Source organism: Phragmites australis, chromosome 8 (assembly GCF_958298935.1).
Source record: "Phragmites australis chromosome 8, lpPhrAust1.1, whole genome shotgun sequence".
Taxonomy (NCBI): Eukaryota; Viridiplantae; Streptophyta; class Magnoliopsida; order Poales; family Poaceae; genus Phragmites; species Phragmites australis.
In genome coordinates this window covers 28104990-28125998 of record NC_084928.1, presented here as the reverse complement: position 1 = coordinate 28125998, position 21009 = coordinate 28104990, and the positions used below count along the sequence as shown (strand labels likewise).

At 44.7% G+C, this 21009-nt stretch overlaps 2 protein-coding genes across 2 annotated transcripts; both read right to left on the bottom strand.

The window, feature by feature from the left end:
* Positions 1–108: 108 nt before the first annotated feature.
* On the bottom strand, positions 109–4186 carry LOC133926908 (putative pentatricopeptide repeat-containing protein At2g02150). Its single transcript, XM_062373078.1, has 5 exons — positions 2547–4186; positions 2269–2450; positions 1947–2188; positions 538–1075; positions 109–312 (listed from the first exon to the last, which is right to left on the bottom strand). Exon 1 carries the CDS (start codon positions 4046–4048, stop codon positions 2564–2566), a length of 1485 nt encoding a protein of 494 aa, XP_062229062.1. The 5' UTR covers positions 4049–4186; the 3' UTR covers positions 109–312; positions 538–1075; positions 1947–2188; positions 2269–2450; positions 2547–2563.
* Positions 4187–13227: 9041 nt separating this feature from the next.
* LOC133926906 (ARF guanine-nucleotide exchange factor GNOM-like) lies at positions 13228–18339 on the bottom strand. Its single transcript, XM_062373076.1, has 2 exons — positions 17469–18339; positions 13228–17037 (listed from the first exon to the last, which is right to left on the bottom strand). Exons 1-2 carry the CDS (start codon positions 18189–18191, stop codon positions 13486–13488), a joined length of 4275 nt encoding a protein of 1424 aa, XP_062229060.1. The 5' UTR covers positions 18192–18339; the 3' UTR covers positions 13228–13485.
* Positions 18340–21009: the final 2670 nt, after the last annotated feature.

The following is a 21009-nucleotide window of genomic DNA, read 5'->3' as shown; positions in this document are numbered from 1 at the left end:
GTTCACAAATTTACACCTCTAAATAATCTGCACCATGTGCGATATCGACGTAATGTTTTCCACTAGCTATTCAAAATGTCAGCTATCTGACATGAGATGGTAGCCTAGAAAAAAACGGCTCCACCATGTTCTGCAGCCTGCAGGACTGCAATATACCAGTCCCCACCAAAAATATTGAAGCATGACTACCTTGCTATTCTTCCTTACAATAGTGTCATCCCCAGTTTCTCACATCACTATCACCAATATGTTCCTCTCCTATAGTCTTATTCACTGGAAGTACCACCTCTTGCATTAGTTGAGCAAGAAACCCTGACCAAACACGAGATTGCATCAGTAAGGTGTAGATTGTAGAATTATCAAAGCAGCATTTTGGTTCAATATAATATAAAAAACAACAGAACCAAAGTTCAGGAGCACTGCCTTCCAGATTTTTTTTAAAAAAGGAGCTGCTGGAGAAAGTAACATTTGATTATTTGAATGCATCATACACACAAAAAAGAGAATGCATCCAGCTTGTCTCTGTGGATTTCTCACCTGATGGTTGGCATAAATGAAAGGTTGTTCCTGGTCAAATTGGCAGGCTATTTGTCACCAACATCAAAGATGAAACCAGCCGGTTGAGGCCTCTGATATTCTACCCAATAGGTTTCTGTTGTTAACATAATATTCACCCTTCGCCAATTTGATCCCTGTACCAGTACCATTTATAGCACTTTGATTGAAGAATCTTGGTAGGAACGACATATGGTAATCCATTGTTGTCGCTAACAGAGTTAGGATCCCCATGTTCGCATGTGCTGTACTAACACCAGAAACAAGTGTATGCAAACTTGCAAAGCATCCTTCCTTGGTTCATAAATAATTATATTCAGTCACTGCTTGCGTGGATCTGATTGAGTCAACAGATTTATGAATCAAATGTATAGATTACCATGAAACCCTAATCATCTCAGGAAGATAAACACCTTGCCATCTCAGATTTGTGTGCACTCTTGACAATACTCTGCAGTTGACGAATAGCTTATTGTAGAAAAATACAATGTTATCTTCTAGCTCTCTGCTGTTTCTGATGCTGCATCCATCAGTTCAATTAGGAATAACGGAACTCATTCATGGAAGGATGGACAAGTCACATAAATAAGGAGATGCAAAATCTTCTTCATTAGGTTTGTTCTTCTGTAGATAGCCCATTAATCCACTGACATCTATTGATTGGACCAAATGACAGTGAATTCCTCATGGGGGCATGGGAAACCTGAATCAACAACCAATTACCTAGGTCATAGACTGCTTCATTAAAAATTATTTCAGTGATTTTCCAATAACTGCAAAGCCACTCAAGTTTTCCAGTAAGAAGGGCCATTGAAAAATAATGGAATCAGGGACGCTAATACATTTATACCACATACTGTAAAATCCACTCTACCTGAGACAGTAAAACATGAACATTAATGAGTAAGGAAGAAAAAGAAATTATGAACATTGAACAAAGAATACCGGACAAATGTTATTTGCTTGTTTCTCCATGTCTGGCAGTATAATGAGGATTATCCAAAATAAAGACAATTACTAGGGTATTTGGTTTGAGGAACCACCTCATCTTACAATTGGTTGGTTCATTATAGGATAATGTGATAACTGATAAGTTTGGTGGGATGCCCCTAATCCCCATTCTCATTTTTACTAGACTTCGCTTATGAAGGCTGAGGCAATTATTTTCAACCCATCTTATTACTTAACAAACAAGTAGGTTAGTTTTGGAGTTAAGATCAGTGCATTCACAATCTTGTTTCTCAAAACAAACATTCCTTACATGTTTAATGCGAATAATGGCAAAAGGCTTTAAACAGTGAACATACCAAACTGCTAACACTAAAGAAGCAGTTACTGATCAATAATTGTAAATAAAAACTGAATTAAGAGACAAGTGTGCATAGACTTACATGCTTCACGCACACTGTGATCTGTTATTGGCATCAGTATCAGTGGACATATGATAAACGGTATTGACGTGCATCAAATACAAATAGCATTGTTTAATTATCAATGGAGAATGATTTAGAAGTCTTATCAAATTAAAGATGACAAATATTGCTAGTAAACAGATCACAGTTTTATCTAGATATATGAGATTAAGTTAAAATACATCCAACTGAGTCATTATGTTTGTTTGTGCAAGATATACCTGACTAAAGCAACTTAGTGAGATTAGTGTAGAATGGTCAGGTAATAGTGACTTGTTTGTAGCTATCAAATTAATCTTACCATTGAAGCACTTCAAAACTTGAGTTCCTCCTTAGACTCCAACAAAATACCCTCTTGTGTTTGCTCGGTTCTGTATTGAAGCTAATGGGAAATTTGCCCCGCCTTTTCAAATTTGGCATCTTAATGAAGATTGTTGAGCAACTTAAGTGAGATGAAAATATCAGAAGCGTTGTGCTGCCATGCTGCAAGAATAGTTTCAGTTTAGTGATGTCTATATAGTTCAATTGTAGAAATGTTGACACTATATCAAAAGAAAAAAAAAAGGTATCCCTTTATACCTTGTACAAGCGTAAGCTCAAGTTTCACCACTAGAAGCAGTATCATCTTTTGTACAACAGAGTAAAACACTTTCCATTTCATTCTGAACACTTGCTGCTTCCTCCATGTTCCCCAATTTCTGGTATTTGCTTCTCAGACAGTTGTAAACAGTCTTATCAGGAGTAATACCGTTTCCAATCATTTCTGAAAGAACTTCTCTAGCTTCTTGCATCATATTCATATTACAGAAGCCCCAGATAAAACAAGTGTAGCAATAGAGATCAAGTTGCAAACCACTGTCGATCATCTTGGCCTTGAGTGCAAAGGCATCCTGGAGACTTCCCTGCTTCAGATACCCATCAATAAGAGATGTGTACACAACTTTGTCAAGAGACATACCCTCATCAACCATTTCATTCAACAACTGCACAGCCTTATTCAAGGAACCATTCTTGCAAAAACCATCGATTAGAGCGGTGTAAGCCTGTACATTCGAATCTAGACCTAAGTCTCTCATTTTGTTGAAGTGGGAGACTGCTTCATCGATTGATCCTTCTTTGCACAACCCATCAATTAATGCACAATAAGTTACAACATTAGGCTGGAACCCAGAATCCAGTATTTTGTGGAGCAGGGCAATGGCCTCTGACTCTTTTCCTGCTTTAAAGCAAGCATCCATTATTGTCGTATAGATGACATTATTAGGTTTCAAACCGCAGCCATCCATTTTATGTAACAGACTCTTAGCTTTATCCACCTTCTGAACATTACAGAGACCCCAAATGAGGGTGCCATAGAGTGAAACATCAAGTTCCATTCCTTTATGCTTCATCTCACTCAACAAATCCAGTGCTCTCTCACTGTTCTTATTCATGAAGTGCCCGTGAATTAGTGTAGTGTACAGCAATTCGTTGGCTTTAATGCCAGCTCTCTCCATAAACCTCAAAACATCATCCGCTTCTGCAACCTTACCCTCTTTGCAAAGGCCATCAACCAACACGGTGTACGTGACCACATTCAACGGCACCCCTTGCTGTACCATTTCATCGAGCAATACAATGGCATCATCAAGCCTCCCTGCCTTGCAGGTGCCATCAACTAACGAAGTATAAGTGAACTCATTTGGCATCATCCCCCTCACCCTCATCTGTGCAAACAGCTTCATTGCCTCCCTGACCATCCCCTCTTTGCAGAATGCATCGACAAAGGTGCTAAAAGTCACCACATTTGCCATCAATCTCTCCCTCTTCATCTCCCCAAAGTAGCTGTACGCCTTCTCCATCCTCCCAAACTTGCAAAAGCAATTGACCAATGCATTGTACGTCACAACATCAGGTGCACACCCAGACCTCCTCATCTCCTCCACCAGCTTCTCCACCTCCTCCAGCTCCCCGCATTTGCCATACCCGTCAATCAAAGAATTGAAGGTGACGACGTCCGGTGAGCAGCCTGTTGCCTTCATCCTCGCGAACATTGCCCTTGCCTCCGTCAGCTCCCCCTCCTTGCACAGGAAATCGATCATGATGTTGAACGTGAACACGTTGGGCGCGGGCAGCTGCTCAAAGAGCCGCCTGATCAGCCCGCCGCGGCGTTCGCGGGCAAGGCGGTGGAGAATGTGGTTGCAGGTGCGGGTTTTGGGTGGCACGCGCAGCTGGCGCAAGGGCGCGGACGGCGTCGTCGAGGAGGCCGCGGTCGGCGAGCAGGGCGAGGAGTGTGTCGAGGACGGAGGGGAGAGCGCTGCGGTGGGGCCCGAGCGCGAGTGCCGCGCGGTGGAGGAGGTCGACGAGCGAGGCGTTGAGGTGGGGTCGGTGGCTGGCGCCAAGCAGGCGGGAGAGGAGGCGGCGGGAATGCGCGAAGAGGCGGGCGCGGGCGGCAAGGTTGGCAGCAAGGCAGACGTGGGCGGAGGAAGGGAGAGGGTGGGAGAGGAGGTGGTCAGGGGCGACGGCGTGGAGGGAGCGGAGGAGGCGGAGGCGGTCGGAGACGGGAGCGGCGGCGGTGGAGGCGAGGGAGAGGCGGAGGAGGGTAGGGCTCCGGCAAGGGTAGAGGCGGAGGAGGAGGTGGCGGTGCGGGGGGAGGGATAGCATCGTATGACCGCCTCCGGCGGCGGCGATGGCGAGGGAATCAGGCCATGGAGGGAAGCTGGTGGTGTAGGGTTTTGACTTTTGAGGGGTTTTGTTTCCGGCAGTTTTATGTTTTGTGACGTTTTAGATGTGATTTTGATTCCCTATAATTCGAAACAAATTTACTCGAATACAAATACGAGTTGTATGTACCGGTAAAATCCTAGAAGCCAGAATGCGTATTCTGGTTGGTTGGCAGAATTATTAGAAATTCCTGTAGTTTTTCAATTCAGCTGTTGATGATTTTGTTCAGTTATTTATTAACAAAATAGTATGTGTTTTATTGTAATTTCGAAAGCTAAGTGGTATTAAGGGCATGTACAACCATGAAGACAACTCACCAGAGATTAAACCCTCATCGTGTGTCTCATCAAGATGAAATTTTCTTTTAGTGATAGACAACATATTTATCTACTGCGAGACGACTATGATAACTTCGTTAATCTTTAAATGTCATATCTCTAATTTTTAATAGATTATATGTGAGTGTACGTGTGTGATGATGTGAGTGTTTCTAAAATTAAGAGACAACTGAGGTCTATAACGTGATTCACGTCGTTTGGAGACAGCTTAAAAAACAAGTTCCACCACTTATAGTTCATTAGTAACTAGTCCATAGTAAATATAATACAATATATAATTACTTTAGTTTCATGTGCTACATATTATTTCCCGCTCAAAAGATGACATTCTTCTCTCTCTTAACACCCCACCACATCTAAAAAATCTTACTCTTTTCGATCTAAAATAAGTATCATTTTGGATATTGACATCATTATCAAAATACAACTTTAATTACTACTTTTGTTGAATATACTAATAACAAAATAAAAATATATTATTATAAAAATACTTTTCGAGAGAAATCTATCTATACCATTTGCAAGTATCCAAATTGAACACATAAAAAATAATTTGTAGTCAAAGTTTGAAATAGTTAATTACATGTAACCCAAAACGATATTTATTTTGAACTTGAGGGAGTACTCACTCCTGTCAAAAAAAAGTGTTATTTTGCACATTAACACCGTTTCTAAAATACAACTTTGACTACTACTTTTTTATAATATATTGATAAAATATAGTAAAATATATTATTATTGTTAAAGTAATTTTCGAGATAAATCTAACTATATTATTTTTTTAATATCCAAACTCAATATATAAAAATAATTTATAACTAAATTTAAAATATTGATTGAACATATCATAAAACAATACTTATTTTGGATCGAAAGGATTATATGACAACTCTTACAAATAGCTGATATCACCCCTTTATGTGCCCTGATTGTATATATGGTTTATTCTGAGATTAGAAGTTGGTGTAACCTGGTGACTAACACATTCACTTATGTCATACAAGCTGAATGTATATGCATTTTGCGGATAAACTACAAAAAAATTATGGCGGGTGCCCACTGAAAAGAAAAAGCTAGCGGGCAACTTAGCTTCCAAAAAAAAAAATCAGATTCAATTTTAACTAACATTTTTTTACTTTCAAATGAGATTCGTAAAGGGAAATAATTCACATATAACTCGTTTGTACAACTCAATTACAACTAGTGTTTTGTGCCCTTGGATTTATAAGTGAAGCACTGCCCAAGTGATTTGAGCCATTTGATCTCCTGATGCAAAGTTGCACAAACAAGCTGTACAACAGGACTTGATTCAACAGTTTCGATTGATGTTCAAATGCTTTTGAATTGAGATTCAACAGGTTTCAAAATTAGTTTCAAAACATCTAATTAGGATTGAAAAAGATTCAAAAGACTCAAACTTTTACAAAACTGAAGAGCTTGACGGGTCATGGCAAGGACAAGCTGCGACAATGACTGGCCATAATATCTAGGGTGTAGTGCCAGTGCAGCAACGACAGTGGTTGACGTGCGCAACAAGTCTAGGGTGATGCATGTAGGGTTTTGTGGGGGCATGAGCGCAATGGAGGAGCAGCTCCTGTTTGATCTACAACATAATGTTGTCAAGTTTTGCCACACAATCGAGTCTAATTCGTCTAACTTGTGGTGAGAAAAATAGCGCTAGAACTTAGGCTTGCCTAAGAGAATCTTCTCATAGCTCCTCTAAGACACATGGGACCCATGGGGAAAACTTTGACTTGACTAAACTTTAGCTAGATAACACTTGACAAAACATTCCAAGAAAACTTGGCAAATTTGGGCATACAACCAAACAAACCCTTAGAATCGGAGATGGCAAGTGTCGGTGTATCAGGAACCAGGGGTCCCCGAATCCCGAGGTCAGGCCAGCCACCCGCCACATGGCGCCATCCTGCGAGGGCTTTCCTGTAGGATGAGAAAAGACCAAGTCCCGGGAGAAGGTGCTCGGGGCCACGGTCGGTGGCCCCCGAGTCCCTCAGTTCCCCGATGATCCACGGAGTCTAAGTACCGGGAAGAAAGTGTTCGGGGAGGTGTACGGTCACCCCCGAGCACCCTAGTCCCCCGACGTTCAGAAGAGCTAAGTTCCGGGAGAGAGTGCTTGGGGCTGCGTGCGGCAGCCCCCGAGCACTCGGTTCCCCGAGGGTCCGTGCAAGAGTGCTCGGGAGAGAGTGCTCGGGGCTGCACGTGGCAGCCCCCGAGCACTCGGTTCCCCGAAGGTCTGTGCAAGAGTGCTCGGGAGAGAGTGCTCGGGGATGTAAACAGTACCCCCGAGCACTCGGTACCCCGACGACCCAGGAAGGCCCCCGAGGGACCCACCGTCGAGGTGTCAACCGGTCAAAGGCCCGAAGCTGCATTTAATGAGCATGCGTGGTCTGACATCTCCAACTGCTCCCGCCGCGTCAGTTCCTGCCATGTTCTGGCAGAGAGGCGTGGGGTCATTAATTGCACGGGTCCTGTCGGAGGATTAACTCGTGTCGCAGGAATCCCGAGAGACCCCTTTTTAGAGATTCGGTCGGGGGGATGATCCTGAATAAGTTCGTCGGAGAAATGAATGAGAGTAAATGCAACGGTCGGTGGTGGGGGATGATGACCTAGTGCAAAAAGAAGTAAATGCACCAGAGTTTAGACAGGTTCGGGCCGCACGGGTGCGTAATACCCTACTCCTGTATGGATGCAATAACTGTCCTGAGGAAGTCCCTCAAGGATGTTGCTGGTTACAAGGAATATGATCTAACTAAGAGCTTGAGGCTCCCTCTTCTCTTGCTGGAACTACGCTCAGGTCTTGTGCTTTGTGTTCGTCTATGGTTCAGTTCTTGACGCTTAGATGCTTGTATGCTTGTCGCTCTTGTTCGGGTTCTCCGTCCTTTCTACTGATTCAGCCTGCTCTCTCTCTGGTCGGGTCGGGTCGGGTCTCGTTTGGTTTCTGGTTTCGTCTCGGCCTTCCTATTCCTCTGTGCCACCGGCTCTTTTAAGCACTCGCCGGCTGCGACATGTCCCGAACGGGAAGGAGGGAGGCACAAGTCCTAAGACGCCATCACTGGGAAATGCGTCATCATTTCTTCTGGGTGAAGTGATCGGATGGTGGAAAAACGCCGCACGCCCGGTCACCTATCACTATGAACGCCCTGGCAACGGGCGCCATGGAGAGGGCCCACCGGGCAGCCGCAGAGCAACCCGGCGTGCCCGCCCTGTCTTGTTCCTCTGCCACAGCAGGGCGGCAGACGGAACGCGATCCTTGCGATGATACGGGACGGGACCTGTGCAATTAATAGCCCCACGCCCCTCTGCCAAAGCATGGCAGGAACTAACGCTGCGGTGGGAGCAGTTGGATGTGTCAGGCCACGCACGCTCATTAAATGCGGCCTCGGACCTCTGACTGGCGGGCACCTCATCGGTGGGCCCCTCGGGGGCCTTTCTGGGTCGTCGGAGAACCGAGTGCTCGGGGGTACTGTTCACCTCCCCGAGCACTCTCTCCCGGGAATGCCTATCTTTGTCTTCGGGGTACCGGACGCTCGGGGGTACTGTTCACCTCACCGAGCACTCTCTCCCGAGCACTCTTGCACGATCCTTCGGGGAACTGAATGCTCGGGGGCCGCCACGTGCAGCCCCGAGCACTCTCTCCCGAGCACTCTTTGTGTGGAACCTCAGTGAACCGAGCGTTCGGGGGCTACTGCTCGCAGCCCCGAGCACTCTCTCCCGGATCTTTAGCTCTTCTGGTCATCGGGGGACTAGGGTGCTCGGGGGTGACCAGGCACCGGCCCGAGCACTTTTCTTCCCGGTACTTAGACTCCGCGGATCATCGGGGAACTGGGGTGCTCGGGGACCAATGACTGTGGCCCCGAGCACCTTCTCCCGGGACTTGAACTTTCCTCACCCCGCGGGAGGGACCTCGCGGGATGGCGCCATGTGGCGGATGGCTGGCCTGACCTCGGGACTCAGGGACCCCCGGTTCTTGATACACCGACAGGTCCCGTCCCGCGCCATCCGGCTCTTCTCGGGATAACGTTGTGAGGATCAAAGCGTTCCGTCTGCCGCGCTGCTGTGACAGGGGAACAAGACAGGACGGGCACGCCGGGTTGCTCTGCGACTGCCCGGTGGACCCTCTCCACGACGCCCGTTGCCAAGGCATTTATGGTGACGGGCGACCGGGCATGCGACGCATTTTTCACCCCCGGTCATTTCGTCCAGAAGAAATGATGACGCCCTTTCCATTCATGACGTCTTGGAACTCGCGCCCCCTCCTTTCCGTTCGGGGCATGTCTCGACCGGCGGGTACTTAAAGCCGTCAGCAGCACAGAAGCAAGGAGATAGAGGATAGAGAAGAGAGAAACCCAACACCCAACATCGGAACATCGAGAAACCTAACACCCGACATCCAACATCCAAGATCCAAAGCTCGAAGATCAACCGATCGACGACAAGAGAAACAGAGACCGAGAGCCGATACGAAGAACATAGCACGAAAGAAGCACTGTGAGGAAGCCTGAGCCCAGGTCCACCGAAGAACAAGGATCTCCAAGCTCTTAGATAGGCCATTATTCTTGTAACCAGCAACATCCTTGAGGGACTTCCTCAGGACAGTTATAGCATCCATACAGGAGTAGGGTATTACGCCCCCGTGCGGTCCGAACCTGTCTAAACTCCGGTGCATTTACTCATTTCTGCACTAGGTCAACTCCCCCACCACCGGCCGTTGCATTCATTCCCATTTATTTCCTCGACGAACTTATTCAGGATCATCCCCTCGGCTGAATCTCTAAAAATGGGTCTCTCGGGATCCCTGCGACAGGAGTTAATCCTCCGACAGCAAGGATCCAAGGACAAGATGTTATTCGCTTGTGTAGCAAAGGAGCTAGAGTGGAGAGGAGCGCAAGAACAACCGACGCAAAGGGGAGGTGAAGGTGATAGGACAATGCAGAGGTGGGGGTGATATGACAAAGCGAAAGAAGTTGGGATCAACTTCTATGGGGAATGAAGGTTGATATGACAAAGTTTAGAGACAAAGGAAGAATTGGTTGTTTCACGAGGTAGCTATTTCTAATTTTAATGGTTATAGTTGTAAAAAAACAATATATTGACTTGTCATAAAACCCTAAATTCAAATATACGAATCCTCAGTTTATTACCACCTTGTCAACTTTTAATCATTGACATGGTTAGCCTCTACCGCCTGCTGCGTTGGGAGACCTAGCGAGGCTAACACCTTTGTAGCAACTGCTTCTGTAGCAGATAGCAAAGTCTTAGTAGATTAGCATCAGCATAGCGGATAGTGGACGGTATAGCGGACACTAAATTCCTATAGTGGAATTAAAAAAACATCAGAAACTTTGTTAATCGTGTATATATCATCACTTTATCCTATGAATGGAGGGAGCAGTAATCAACTGATAATTGAGTAATTAATTAATTGACTGTGTGATTGGATTGGGCTACTCATGTGGAATGATGTTTTATGATGCCATATGATGCTCTGATTAAAGTGTACCGAGAATTTATCGAGATGAGTTTCACTGAGAATTTAGTGAGATGAAATTGTACTGCTGATTCAGTGCTCTGGATGGACAATGCTCTGGGATGCTGCTTCAGTTATCTGGATGGGCAATGTTTTGGCAATTGCTGTATGCAAGTTCTTGCGAGTGGAGTTGAGCAATCTCTACATGTATCTAGTGCTGTAATCAACTGGTGTGCTGAGCTGAACTTTAATGAAACAAACTGTTGGAACTGAACACATTGGTTGCACTTGTGAAGAGATAATGAAACAGAACAAATTATTCACCTGTGGACCGCTGAATGAAACTAAAACAAATTGATAAACACTCTGATATGAGAGATAACACTGAGACAAGTTGAATGAATCCTTTGCAGCCATAACAACACACTAAGACACCACTCAGTTTTTCTCCCAGAAAATTGGCACATAAATTTGCAAGAATATTGGCACATGAATGTGCATACCGCAAGTGACATACAATCAGGAATTCAGGATCAAGCTGGTTCATGGCATGATGCATACCTTGCTTTCCATGGATCCTTGGCTAGAGATGTTCATCCTTTGATTTCTTTATCTCCTTTAAAAGTGCATCCTTTTTTTTTCAAGACCAAACATATGGTTTGTCCATTATTTCATTAAAGACGAGAGGTAAAATACATCCTAAAACCAGGCAATGGCAAATGAGGGGACCGAACGGTACGGCGGCTGGTCCGACAAATACATGACGGGTCCGACAAATACATGACGGCTACAAAACGGAAACAACCTGACAACCATCAACCAACAAGTGCATCCTACGGTATAATCTTTCCTGCCTAGCCTATTTCTATTAGTTGCCCTTGATAGCACCAAGAATGATTTTTGCAAGAATTAACAGATGAACGTGACAAGGAAATGCCACCTTCAGATACTGACCAAGATAACCTGAGGAGGAAAGAATTCTGGTCTGTGTATTCCCAAATTAACACTGCCGCTACACCTGCAAGTTCTTATCATTCCTCCCCGCTTGGTTTTTTACATTATAATTTTTTTCACCTTAGCCGAAGGAATGAGACCTTTAGACCACACAACAACAATCACGAGTCAATATGACTAAATAACTGCCCTTTTATTTCTATCGCATTAACAGGTTAATCAATTCACATTGAGGTAATATAGTTGATAAACAATTAAAATGGCAGCCTCTGATACACATTGAAAGGGCAAAGTTATGATGCCAAGCAAAATGCTTGTTGCTATAGTATTGTTCTTTCCTCCCATAATGAGGTAACAGGCAGTAGAAAACAACTTTGTTTCTGAACAAACATGAGCCAACTTAACCATAAAGCAAATGACAATTAGCAGTCTAGCACCAATTCTAGTAATACCTTCTCATAGTGCAGACAAACAAACCATCTTTTTGAGCTTTCTTTTCCTGTGTCACCACAAATAATGATAAATGCTGTAATGCACTTCATATGTATGGTTTCACAGACAAAATGTTATTCTGCATATATTTGATGCCTACAAGGCATGCTAGTGGAGCAAACATATAAGGCAAATACTCCGGGTATTCAAGGAGACCAGGAGTATGTGGCTGCAAACTAAGAAAAGAAACATAAAGTAAACAAATCCATTTATCTAGCTTGTTGTAAGAGAACTGTGCAGTTACAAACTTGCCGTAAGGTAAAATAAAAACCTTGTTGATACTCCCTCTGATTGCAAATATAGGTCGTTTTAGCCTTCTTAACTCCTCTCTAAATGTAAGCCATTCTAGAACTTCTATGCACATTTTCCTTTTTTCTTGCTTTCTTGCCCCTGCTTAATAAATACTACCACTTCCACAAATGAATGAGTAATCTTTCCCAATGCAATATAAATGAATAGCAACAAGGTCATTTGATATATTTTCTTAATCCTTATGCACAAGTCTAAAACGACTTACATTTGCAATCAGAGGGAGTAATATTTGTAGGCTGTTATCACATAGAAGTGGATGGTTAGCTGGAAACAGACTGTGATATCAGAGAGCAATTCCAAAACTAAAGAGGGCATGCGTGTATGCATCAATCATCACTTTTGAATGAGCTCAAACAATATACCTCACAGGAGATTTTCTTTTAAACCAGTCAATTTCTGTAGCTGCAATAGTTGGAATAAAGAATAAAACCTGAGTAACTTTTGATCTCCCAAATCTAATTTCACAAACTGCAGGGTGAATCTCCCTGCAAAAATGTAGAGAAGCATCAGAGCATATAATAGCACATAAACTTCCAATGACCACTGATATGAAAATAATGACCTTTAGAACAATAGAAGGTCTCATTTCCTAGCTTGCTAAAGCAATGGCTAGATTTGCTCTTGGCAGTTTTTACAGCCAGAAGTACACTACATGAGGTTGGTTAAGTTACGCATAAGGATTGCAAGATAAATGACTAACATGTGAAACAAAGACTCTACAGGATAACAGGACATCTCTATCAAGCTTTTGTTTCTATCACATTCACAGGTTAATCAATTCGTATAGACCAGCACAACTACTCATGGGAAATAGCTGAAAAGCACACCAGGATGAAGATTTTAATCACCAGATAACAGGAAGGTTAAAATCCTCACATACACTGCTACAACCAAAAGCTTTCACAGTGCACAGGTGCAGAGATCATAACAATAAACAACCATAAAGCCTGTGATTCCCCAAGGCTAGCACAGATCATCAGTGCAACGATATACCTTTCGTACAACTTTGGGTTGCAACAATAAAGCCCAAAAGCAACAACCTTGTCAATATATATAAAAAAATATGAACCAAGAAAATTACAATATACCAGCTTACTCTCCCTAATGTCTACTGACAGCATTATCAAGCATTTGTGTATGGCTCTGGACAAAAATGTTGAAAGGTCATCCTGCCTAGAAGGATCCAGTTTCAGCTCAACTAACTTGATCGGATGGCAGAATGTATCATGTCCTATTGCTCAACATTTGGGTCACATTGTGATGGAGTATCCAATTTGTTTTGTTCACCTTGTGCTGTGCTGTTATCCTCGTTGTCAGGGAAAATTTCTGACTGCAGTGAGGGTGCAATCTTGTTAACTTGAAGCCATGTTGCTTCCCACAAACTGTTTTCGCTGGTGCTTGTCTTTGAAAGGATCCCACTAGCTTTCATCACCATCAGTATGTTCTTGACTAGCTCTGGGATAGCCTCTTGTAGCTTCTCAGTTCTCCTCCCTCTCACTTTGACTATCATGAACTTCTCTATCATGTCAAGGGCTTCCAACCACAGCTTACCAAAACTGCCCTGTGCTGAGAGGTCTTTAAGTGACTGCAAGAACACCTTGCATAACAGTTTTACAGCATGTAATAGAGACACCTCCATGTTTCTGAAATCCTTTGGGGAGTAACTCTGAGCAATCTCCAACAGTTCATCAAGCAACTGGAAAATAATATCGAATGACATCAACCATGCTGAAGATGAAACTGATATTCCATCAACTACTAAGCATCTGTGCAACAATAACAGCGCATGGTTCCTCACTTCTTCCCTTTGATCTGTGCACACCTTTCGTAGAGCCTGCACTAGCCGTAGCCACATCTCAGCAATTCCTTCCAATATCCTGTCTGCCTCTCCACCAGCTTGTTTAACCTCAAGCGACCACCGCGTAAGGCAATTAACTGAATCTGCCATTAGGTTCAAAGCATGGATAGATCTTTCTGCAGACCCAAGACGAGATTCTGCAAACTGCCTTGAGGCCTCCACTGATAGGATAAAGTTGGCAGGTGAGAGGTGTGCTCCCTCTGACATGATAAAAACCAGGGCTTCAAACCCGGCATCAGAAGCATCGGGATGGCGCGCGGTGATGCAGATCAAGGAAATTATAGTCCGCCAACCCATCTGGGATTTGATATGGATTGCATTGGCCTTGACAAGCCGTGTGACCTCCAAGGTGATGTTCTCGCAGTAAGCATCAGCTACACGGGCATCAAGTTTCAATATCAGCTGCAGTGACCTCAGTAAATCATCCACCAGGTTCTCCTTATAAGGAAGCAACCTCTGACAAATGAGCAGGAGCCCAAAAACAGCCTGCTCCACAAGATTGCAGGGCATCACTGTGGACTGAACAATATGGGTTATGTGCTCATAAACACCCTGCCACAAAAGAACAATCCTGTCTCTGTTGTTCAATGTAACAGTAATTAGAAGCTCTAAGCAGAAGACACCTGTGCCTTCATCATCAAGTGATCTGGTGATCTTCTGAGGTCGGCCTGCTGCTTGAATGAGGGCTCTTGCAAGATTGGAGAGTGAATCAGCTTGTAGGAATTTGCTCTCAGTGAAGATGGTACCTATTTGGCACTTCTTTACAGTTTCTGAAGCATTCCTCTGAGCAGCAAGTTGCTCCTCAGTTGGCTGAGACCTTGGTTCCTCAACATCTAAGTACAGTAGTTGGCTGAACCTCCCCATCAGTCCATAACTTTTTTTAGGAGTGCTAATTGGTAAAACTTGAGGAGCAATGACAAATGAGGAGGCAAGCTTGCTGGGCAACGAATCTGAAGAGGACTCCTGATCGTCAGCTGCATCGCCAGTGAGGCGACCAGGTAGAAGGCCCATTTTATGCAATCTTAAGATGCAATCTACTACGTTCCTCCATGCGCTGCGTATGTGGTCACCATAAGTAGTTGCTATAGTGAAAACAGCCTCAGTTGCCATTCTAGCCTTGGTATCCTCCCCGAAATCTGTTACAGGATCATCAATGTATGAAGTGCTCAACAAAGTGGTAAACTTGCATAGTGCCACAACAAGATCATTCAGCACATCATCAAGATGATAGAATGCAGCCAGTTTCGCCACTGACAAAAAACCATCAATGCATCCTGTAAGAACCTCTTCATGCTCAACATTGTCAAAAACCACAGAGATAGCAGCAACGGTTGGTCCAGCCATGACAGAAAACATGTCATGATCAAGAAAAGGGCAGGAGTCACAAACAATGTACATAGATGTTCTCTTTGACTTCCATATCAGATCAACCCAATGGCTGAAAGACATCTCAGAACACCCAGCTCCTTGCTCAGGAATGGTTCTGATTTCATTCCGGCAAATAGAATAATAAAGCTCTGACAAGAACTCCCTTGGAAGATCATTCCCTCCATTTATACGGCGATTGTTCCTAATAAAGTCTTCTTCAGTCATCTTCTTCTTAACCCGTACATTGTGTTGATCAGTATTGAGCAAGATTACTGAATATGATAACACCAGAGCAGCATCCCTATTAACAAACATTTGGGGTGATTGTTCATAGTACCGCTCAGAAAAGGCCTCAAGAATTCTCTGTATCTTCTGTGACTCACCAGGCAGCCGGAAAGTTTCCAACAAGAGCCTTAGGGAAGCATCTAAATTCATCTCCTTGAAGTCAAAGGTTCTAGCAAATTCATGAAGGACCTGAATAGAGAACTCATCATGGTTACCCAGGTAGTCCCCAAGAAGATTCTTGTCCAAGCCAGGTGTGTACCGGAAGAACAGAGCAACATTGTGTGGATCAAGTTTTTCAGGCAAGAGATGAGCACCTTGCAAATACTCAAAGCCCTTCTTTTTGTCCCTGTTGAAATGTTCAACACCAACCATCAGTTTTCTCTTGATGCTTTTTTGCTGGCGAACAAATTTAACCCATTGATCAGGATCATTATTGCTCTCACTCTTCAACTGCCAGAAAGGGAAATATTCACTTATTTCTGGCACTGTTTGCTCATGATGCTGAGGTGCACTATCAGTACGCTCTGCCATTGCCTGAATTACAGCAACCAAACCATCCAAAGCAAGAACATTTAAGGCTGACAAAGGACTATTCACAGGGAATGCACTTTTAGACAGAAGGTTAGCTACCTCTTCAAAAATATTTGAGCACTGTAAATCGCAGTCCATGTTCGCATACATCTCAGCCATAAACTCTTTCTGCCTGCAGAAATCCACTAGAGCCTCCAGGGCAACTTCTTGCTGCTGATAACTAGCTCCATATCTACTCTGGGCTAATCTTAGGATCACACATGAGAAGAAAGCCTCTAGTTGCAGCTTAAGTTCATGGCGCAAATGGTAGAAGAGAGTAAAAACAATGCTGCACACTGTCGACAGGATCAAGGGGCTCATTGACAAACCAAAATTCATTAGGTTGTGGAACAGTTCATCCTGTGCAAAAGCCAACAGTTTTGGGTGTCTGTATATCGATGAAGCCGATAACTCAATAGCTGAATTAACCAACCCCAGAGCAAAGAGTGGCACATCCTCATCGAAGTCAATTGGATTCATCCTTGGGTTCACCTCAATATCTTCTGCTATGTTCAAGAGGGAGCACAAGAATTGCAATATCTCTACCATGCAAGGAACCCCAAACAGCTCCATCATTGCTTTGTCTTGCACAACACTAGATCCATCCCTCACTTCATTGCCAGAGCTGTTCAAACACATATAGTCACCGTTGCCATTCCCAATCTCCTCAGCACCCAAACTTTGGTTCTTGCAACCGGCAACCTGAAAATCAAATGCTATAAGCACATTAATAAACTTCACTTAGTATAGGAATATATGAACCTTCCTACTAACAAAAGCTTGTTTCCAAACTAACACGATGCATATCTTGCAGGTGCTTGGTGAAGGTCAGTAGAGTTCAACTTAGTGTCAGTTTGCACAAGATGGTAATATTGCTAGAATGGCAACACTTGCTTCAAACTAAGAAGCCAAAATAATCCTGGAATCTAAATCACACATACGAATCATTTGTTTAGACTTCAGATCGGCGTACATCAGCATAGCAAGTTGAATTGTTAAGAGGGGGTATAGAAAGGCAACATTTTCCATGTCATGCACAGCACAGGTAGTGAGTACAACAATACTAGAGCCAAAAGAGGTAGGGTACATTTCCAAAATAAATAAATAAATAGAGGTAGGGTAATCAGTCGCACCTGCTCGTCGGCAACCACATTGACATCAACGTCCGGCAGGCGGGCGAAGATACAGCGGATCACCTCCTGCATGGTCTGCCGAGAGACACGCTGCAGCAGCTCCCCCTTGGTCCCGGCCTGCTGCACGACGCGGAAGCAGGTGCTGACGATCGCGCAGACGTGGCGGTTGGCGAGCGCGGTCGCCGCGCGGCCGCGCACGCAGGCGAGCAGCACCTGCAGGACCCGGACCAGGACGGCCTCCTCAGACGCCGGGTCGGTGACCTCGAAGCGGCATCCCGTGACGGCGTCCACGACGGCGCCCATGGCCTCGGCGGCGCCGGGCGCGCCGGGGGCCACGAGGTCGAGGGTCAGGATTTTGTGCAGGGACGAGAGCGCGGCGCCAGTGATGGGCGCTCCGGTCTCGTCGGAGCGGACGACATTGAGGAAGGGGCGGAGGTAGAGGAGCGGCTCAATGTCCGTCCACCGGTCCTGGCGCCGGGGGCCCCACGAGGCGGCGCGGCGGCGGAGGTCCTTGAGCCCCGCGACGAGCGGGTGGTCGACGTGCTCGTCGTCGGCGCCGCCGTTGCCTCCGCCGCCGTAGCGGACGCCCGCCCAGCGGACGTTGCGGCGCATGACGGCGAGCACCGTGGCGACCTCGGACGCCACCACGCACGCCATCGCCACGCGCGGCGCCCCAGGGTCCGATCCTGCGCCCGGCGGCGACGCTGCTCTGAGCCCGCCCATGGATGCGAGCGAGCGAGCGCGCGCGGCGTGGGCAGCTACGACTGCGAGGGCATCTGGGAATTGGGATCTGAGAGAGGGCAACGTTGAGATCTGGTCTGGTTTGGTGTGCTGCAATGCAATGCAACGCAATGCAGGACACGGCAAGGCCTGGATCTCTGTAACTCGGAGTCAGTGGCATGTGTTTGTTTGATTTTGATGATTTGTATTTTATTTCCTTTTACAATTAAAATATAAATGGGGGGTCGTTTGGCTGAACATTTTATTTTGTTTGGTTTCTTCTGGACTTCAAATGCAAATGGGGTCGTTTGCTTTTTAAAATACAAATGGACTTTGAACACTTTATTTTGTTTGGTTTCTTCTGGGCTTTGAACATTTTATAACCAGGGCTAGTGTTTCTAATAGGTTATTTTAACTTGAAACTTGGTTAGATGGAAGTAAAGCGAGTCAATTAGGTCGTGCCTAGAGGTTCGGCACGAGGCTTGCTACTGTAGGCATGGCATGGCATGGCATGTCTCATCGGGTCATGCTTAGGGCGATGTTGCAGCACACATGTAGGCACATCTCGGCCCGGCTACACCGCCCCGTCCCGCTTAGTCAACTGCACCTCTTGCTTGTCGCCGTCAGGGCCGGCCCTGAGGGGGGTCGAGCAGGGCGGCCGCCTCGGGCCCCCAAAACCGAGGGGCCCCTCTTCATGTATCTACGTATAATATAAATATCTAATAGTTCGTACGATAACAAATAGAACTAAGTCTAAAGTAGCAACTAGGCTTAATAGTCTGTATAGTAGGATGCAAGTAGCCTGTATAGTAGGATGCAAGTAGCCTGGTTCCTCCGATCCATAAAAATTCAAGTGACATGTCTGCCTAGTCTATTTGTCTGTTTGCCTATTTCATGTTTTCTTCCGTACAGACAGTCTAGTTTCTTGCGTTCCGTGGGACCACGACTCCAAGGCGTCCCGCATGCCCGCAGCTTCGATTGAGGATATACATCAGCCACTACCATATGAGTTTTCATCGCTGGTTTTTCTGTTCTATAGTTTCTACTTCACCTCAAATGGATCCGGCCCTTGTTGAGATCGCACGTTTGAAATATGGAAAGGTCCCTACTTGCTCCGGCGATCAATGGGTACAGTGTTTGTACTGCGGTGCTAGCACCTGCGAGCAGATAGCTCCAAAGCTACTATGGTTGCAAGCTAACTGCTGCATGTACCGATTAGTAACTAGAACTGCATGCAGCAAGTTGTACATAGACATATGAGTATCTCTACCTAGCTAGCTTGCATTAACACAAGCATAGGTGCATGTACTCTGATCCCTCACAATTTTGTTCAGCATTTACAATAATTTTGTTTCAGTTTACCATAACGGATGCATTCCAAGTTGTTCAAGCTTATCGTAAATGCTCGTAGACTCTACCTAGAATATTATTTTTGTAATTAATATATAAATATTCCAATATTTATATTTAATGGGGCCTCGTTTTTAGTTGCGCCCTAGGCCACTAAAATCTCAGGGCTGGCCTTGGTCGCCGCCCCACTCGTCGTCGTCACCCCGCCTAGCTATCTGCCTCGTCCCGTTGTCACCTCGCCCCGCCGCCATCGCCCCATCCCACTGCCTCACCTAGCCTTGTATCCACCTACCCTTCCCGCTGCCCTAGCTGTCCCGCTTGGCCGTGTCCGGGCTGAGCCAGCATAGCCTTGCACTATGCTTAACAGGACGTGCCATGGGCCGAGTCTGATGGGTCATGCCCTAACCGGGTCGTGCCTATGCGTTCCCATGCCAGGACGGCCTGTCAGGCTCACTTGGCTAGGTCCACAGCCGAGCGGCCCGGTCTTACATTGTGCTTCATAGGCCGTGCCATGGGCTGAGTGTGATGGACATGCCATAACTGGTTTGTGCCTACCGTGACGGGACAACCCGTTAGGCCCACTTGGTCAGGTTTAGGTGGAAGTGGCTTTGAAGCCAAGTCATCTTTCAAAAAAAAAAAAAAGAGAGAGAGAAAGAAATCAAGGCTTAGGAAAAGAGTCAGTCACACAGGTCCCTAGCACTTTTGTTTGGTTTGAGCATTCACCTCTGGATTTTGGTCATGGATTCATCACTGGTTTGAACCAGAGTGATCCAACTGGGTTAATTTTATGATCATCTATCAGTTAGTCTGGACGCACAGTGAGTTTGTTTATCTGTGTTGTGGTTTGCTTTCGAAGATCAATTAAATCAGGTATCCATTTTTTAAGATCGATTACACGCAAAATATGCAATCAGAGAGGGGTCAATGATTTCAAAAACTAAATTTAAATTTTAATTGACCCTATCCAAATATTCAATTCAATCTCAAAATTAATTCGAGATAGACTGATACCACATTACTAAAATGATATATAGAAAGATCCGACGGTCCAATTGCCCTTAAATTTTAATTTTAGAAATAAGACAATGATAAAAACTATTCCAATAAGAAACAAGTCAATCGAATATTTGAATGAAGAGTTATGAATTTCGTAAGTAGGTTGTGATAGATGGTGACAAAAATAGATTGAAAACTAAAATTGTGCAAGGATTATGAAAATTCTATCAACCAAATTTTTTAGAATTATACCTTGATGCTCTAGGGTAATTTTAGATAGATCAAACAAGATAAATTGGAATAATTAAAAATTCCACTAAAAATCAATCCGAACAATGAAATATGAAAAGCACTTAGAAGAAACAGAATCCACTCAACAACTTATAAATTTGATCATCATTGTATGAATGAGTTCACACTATGCCTCTCAAAGCATCATTAAAAGTTTCTCCTTGAAACCCTTTTTTTTTTCTCT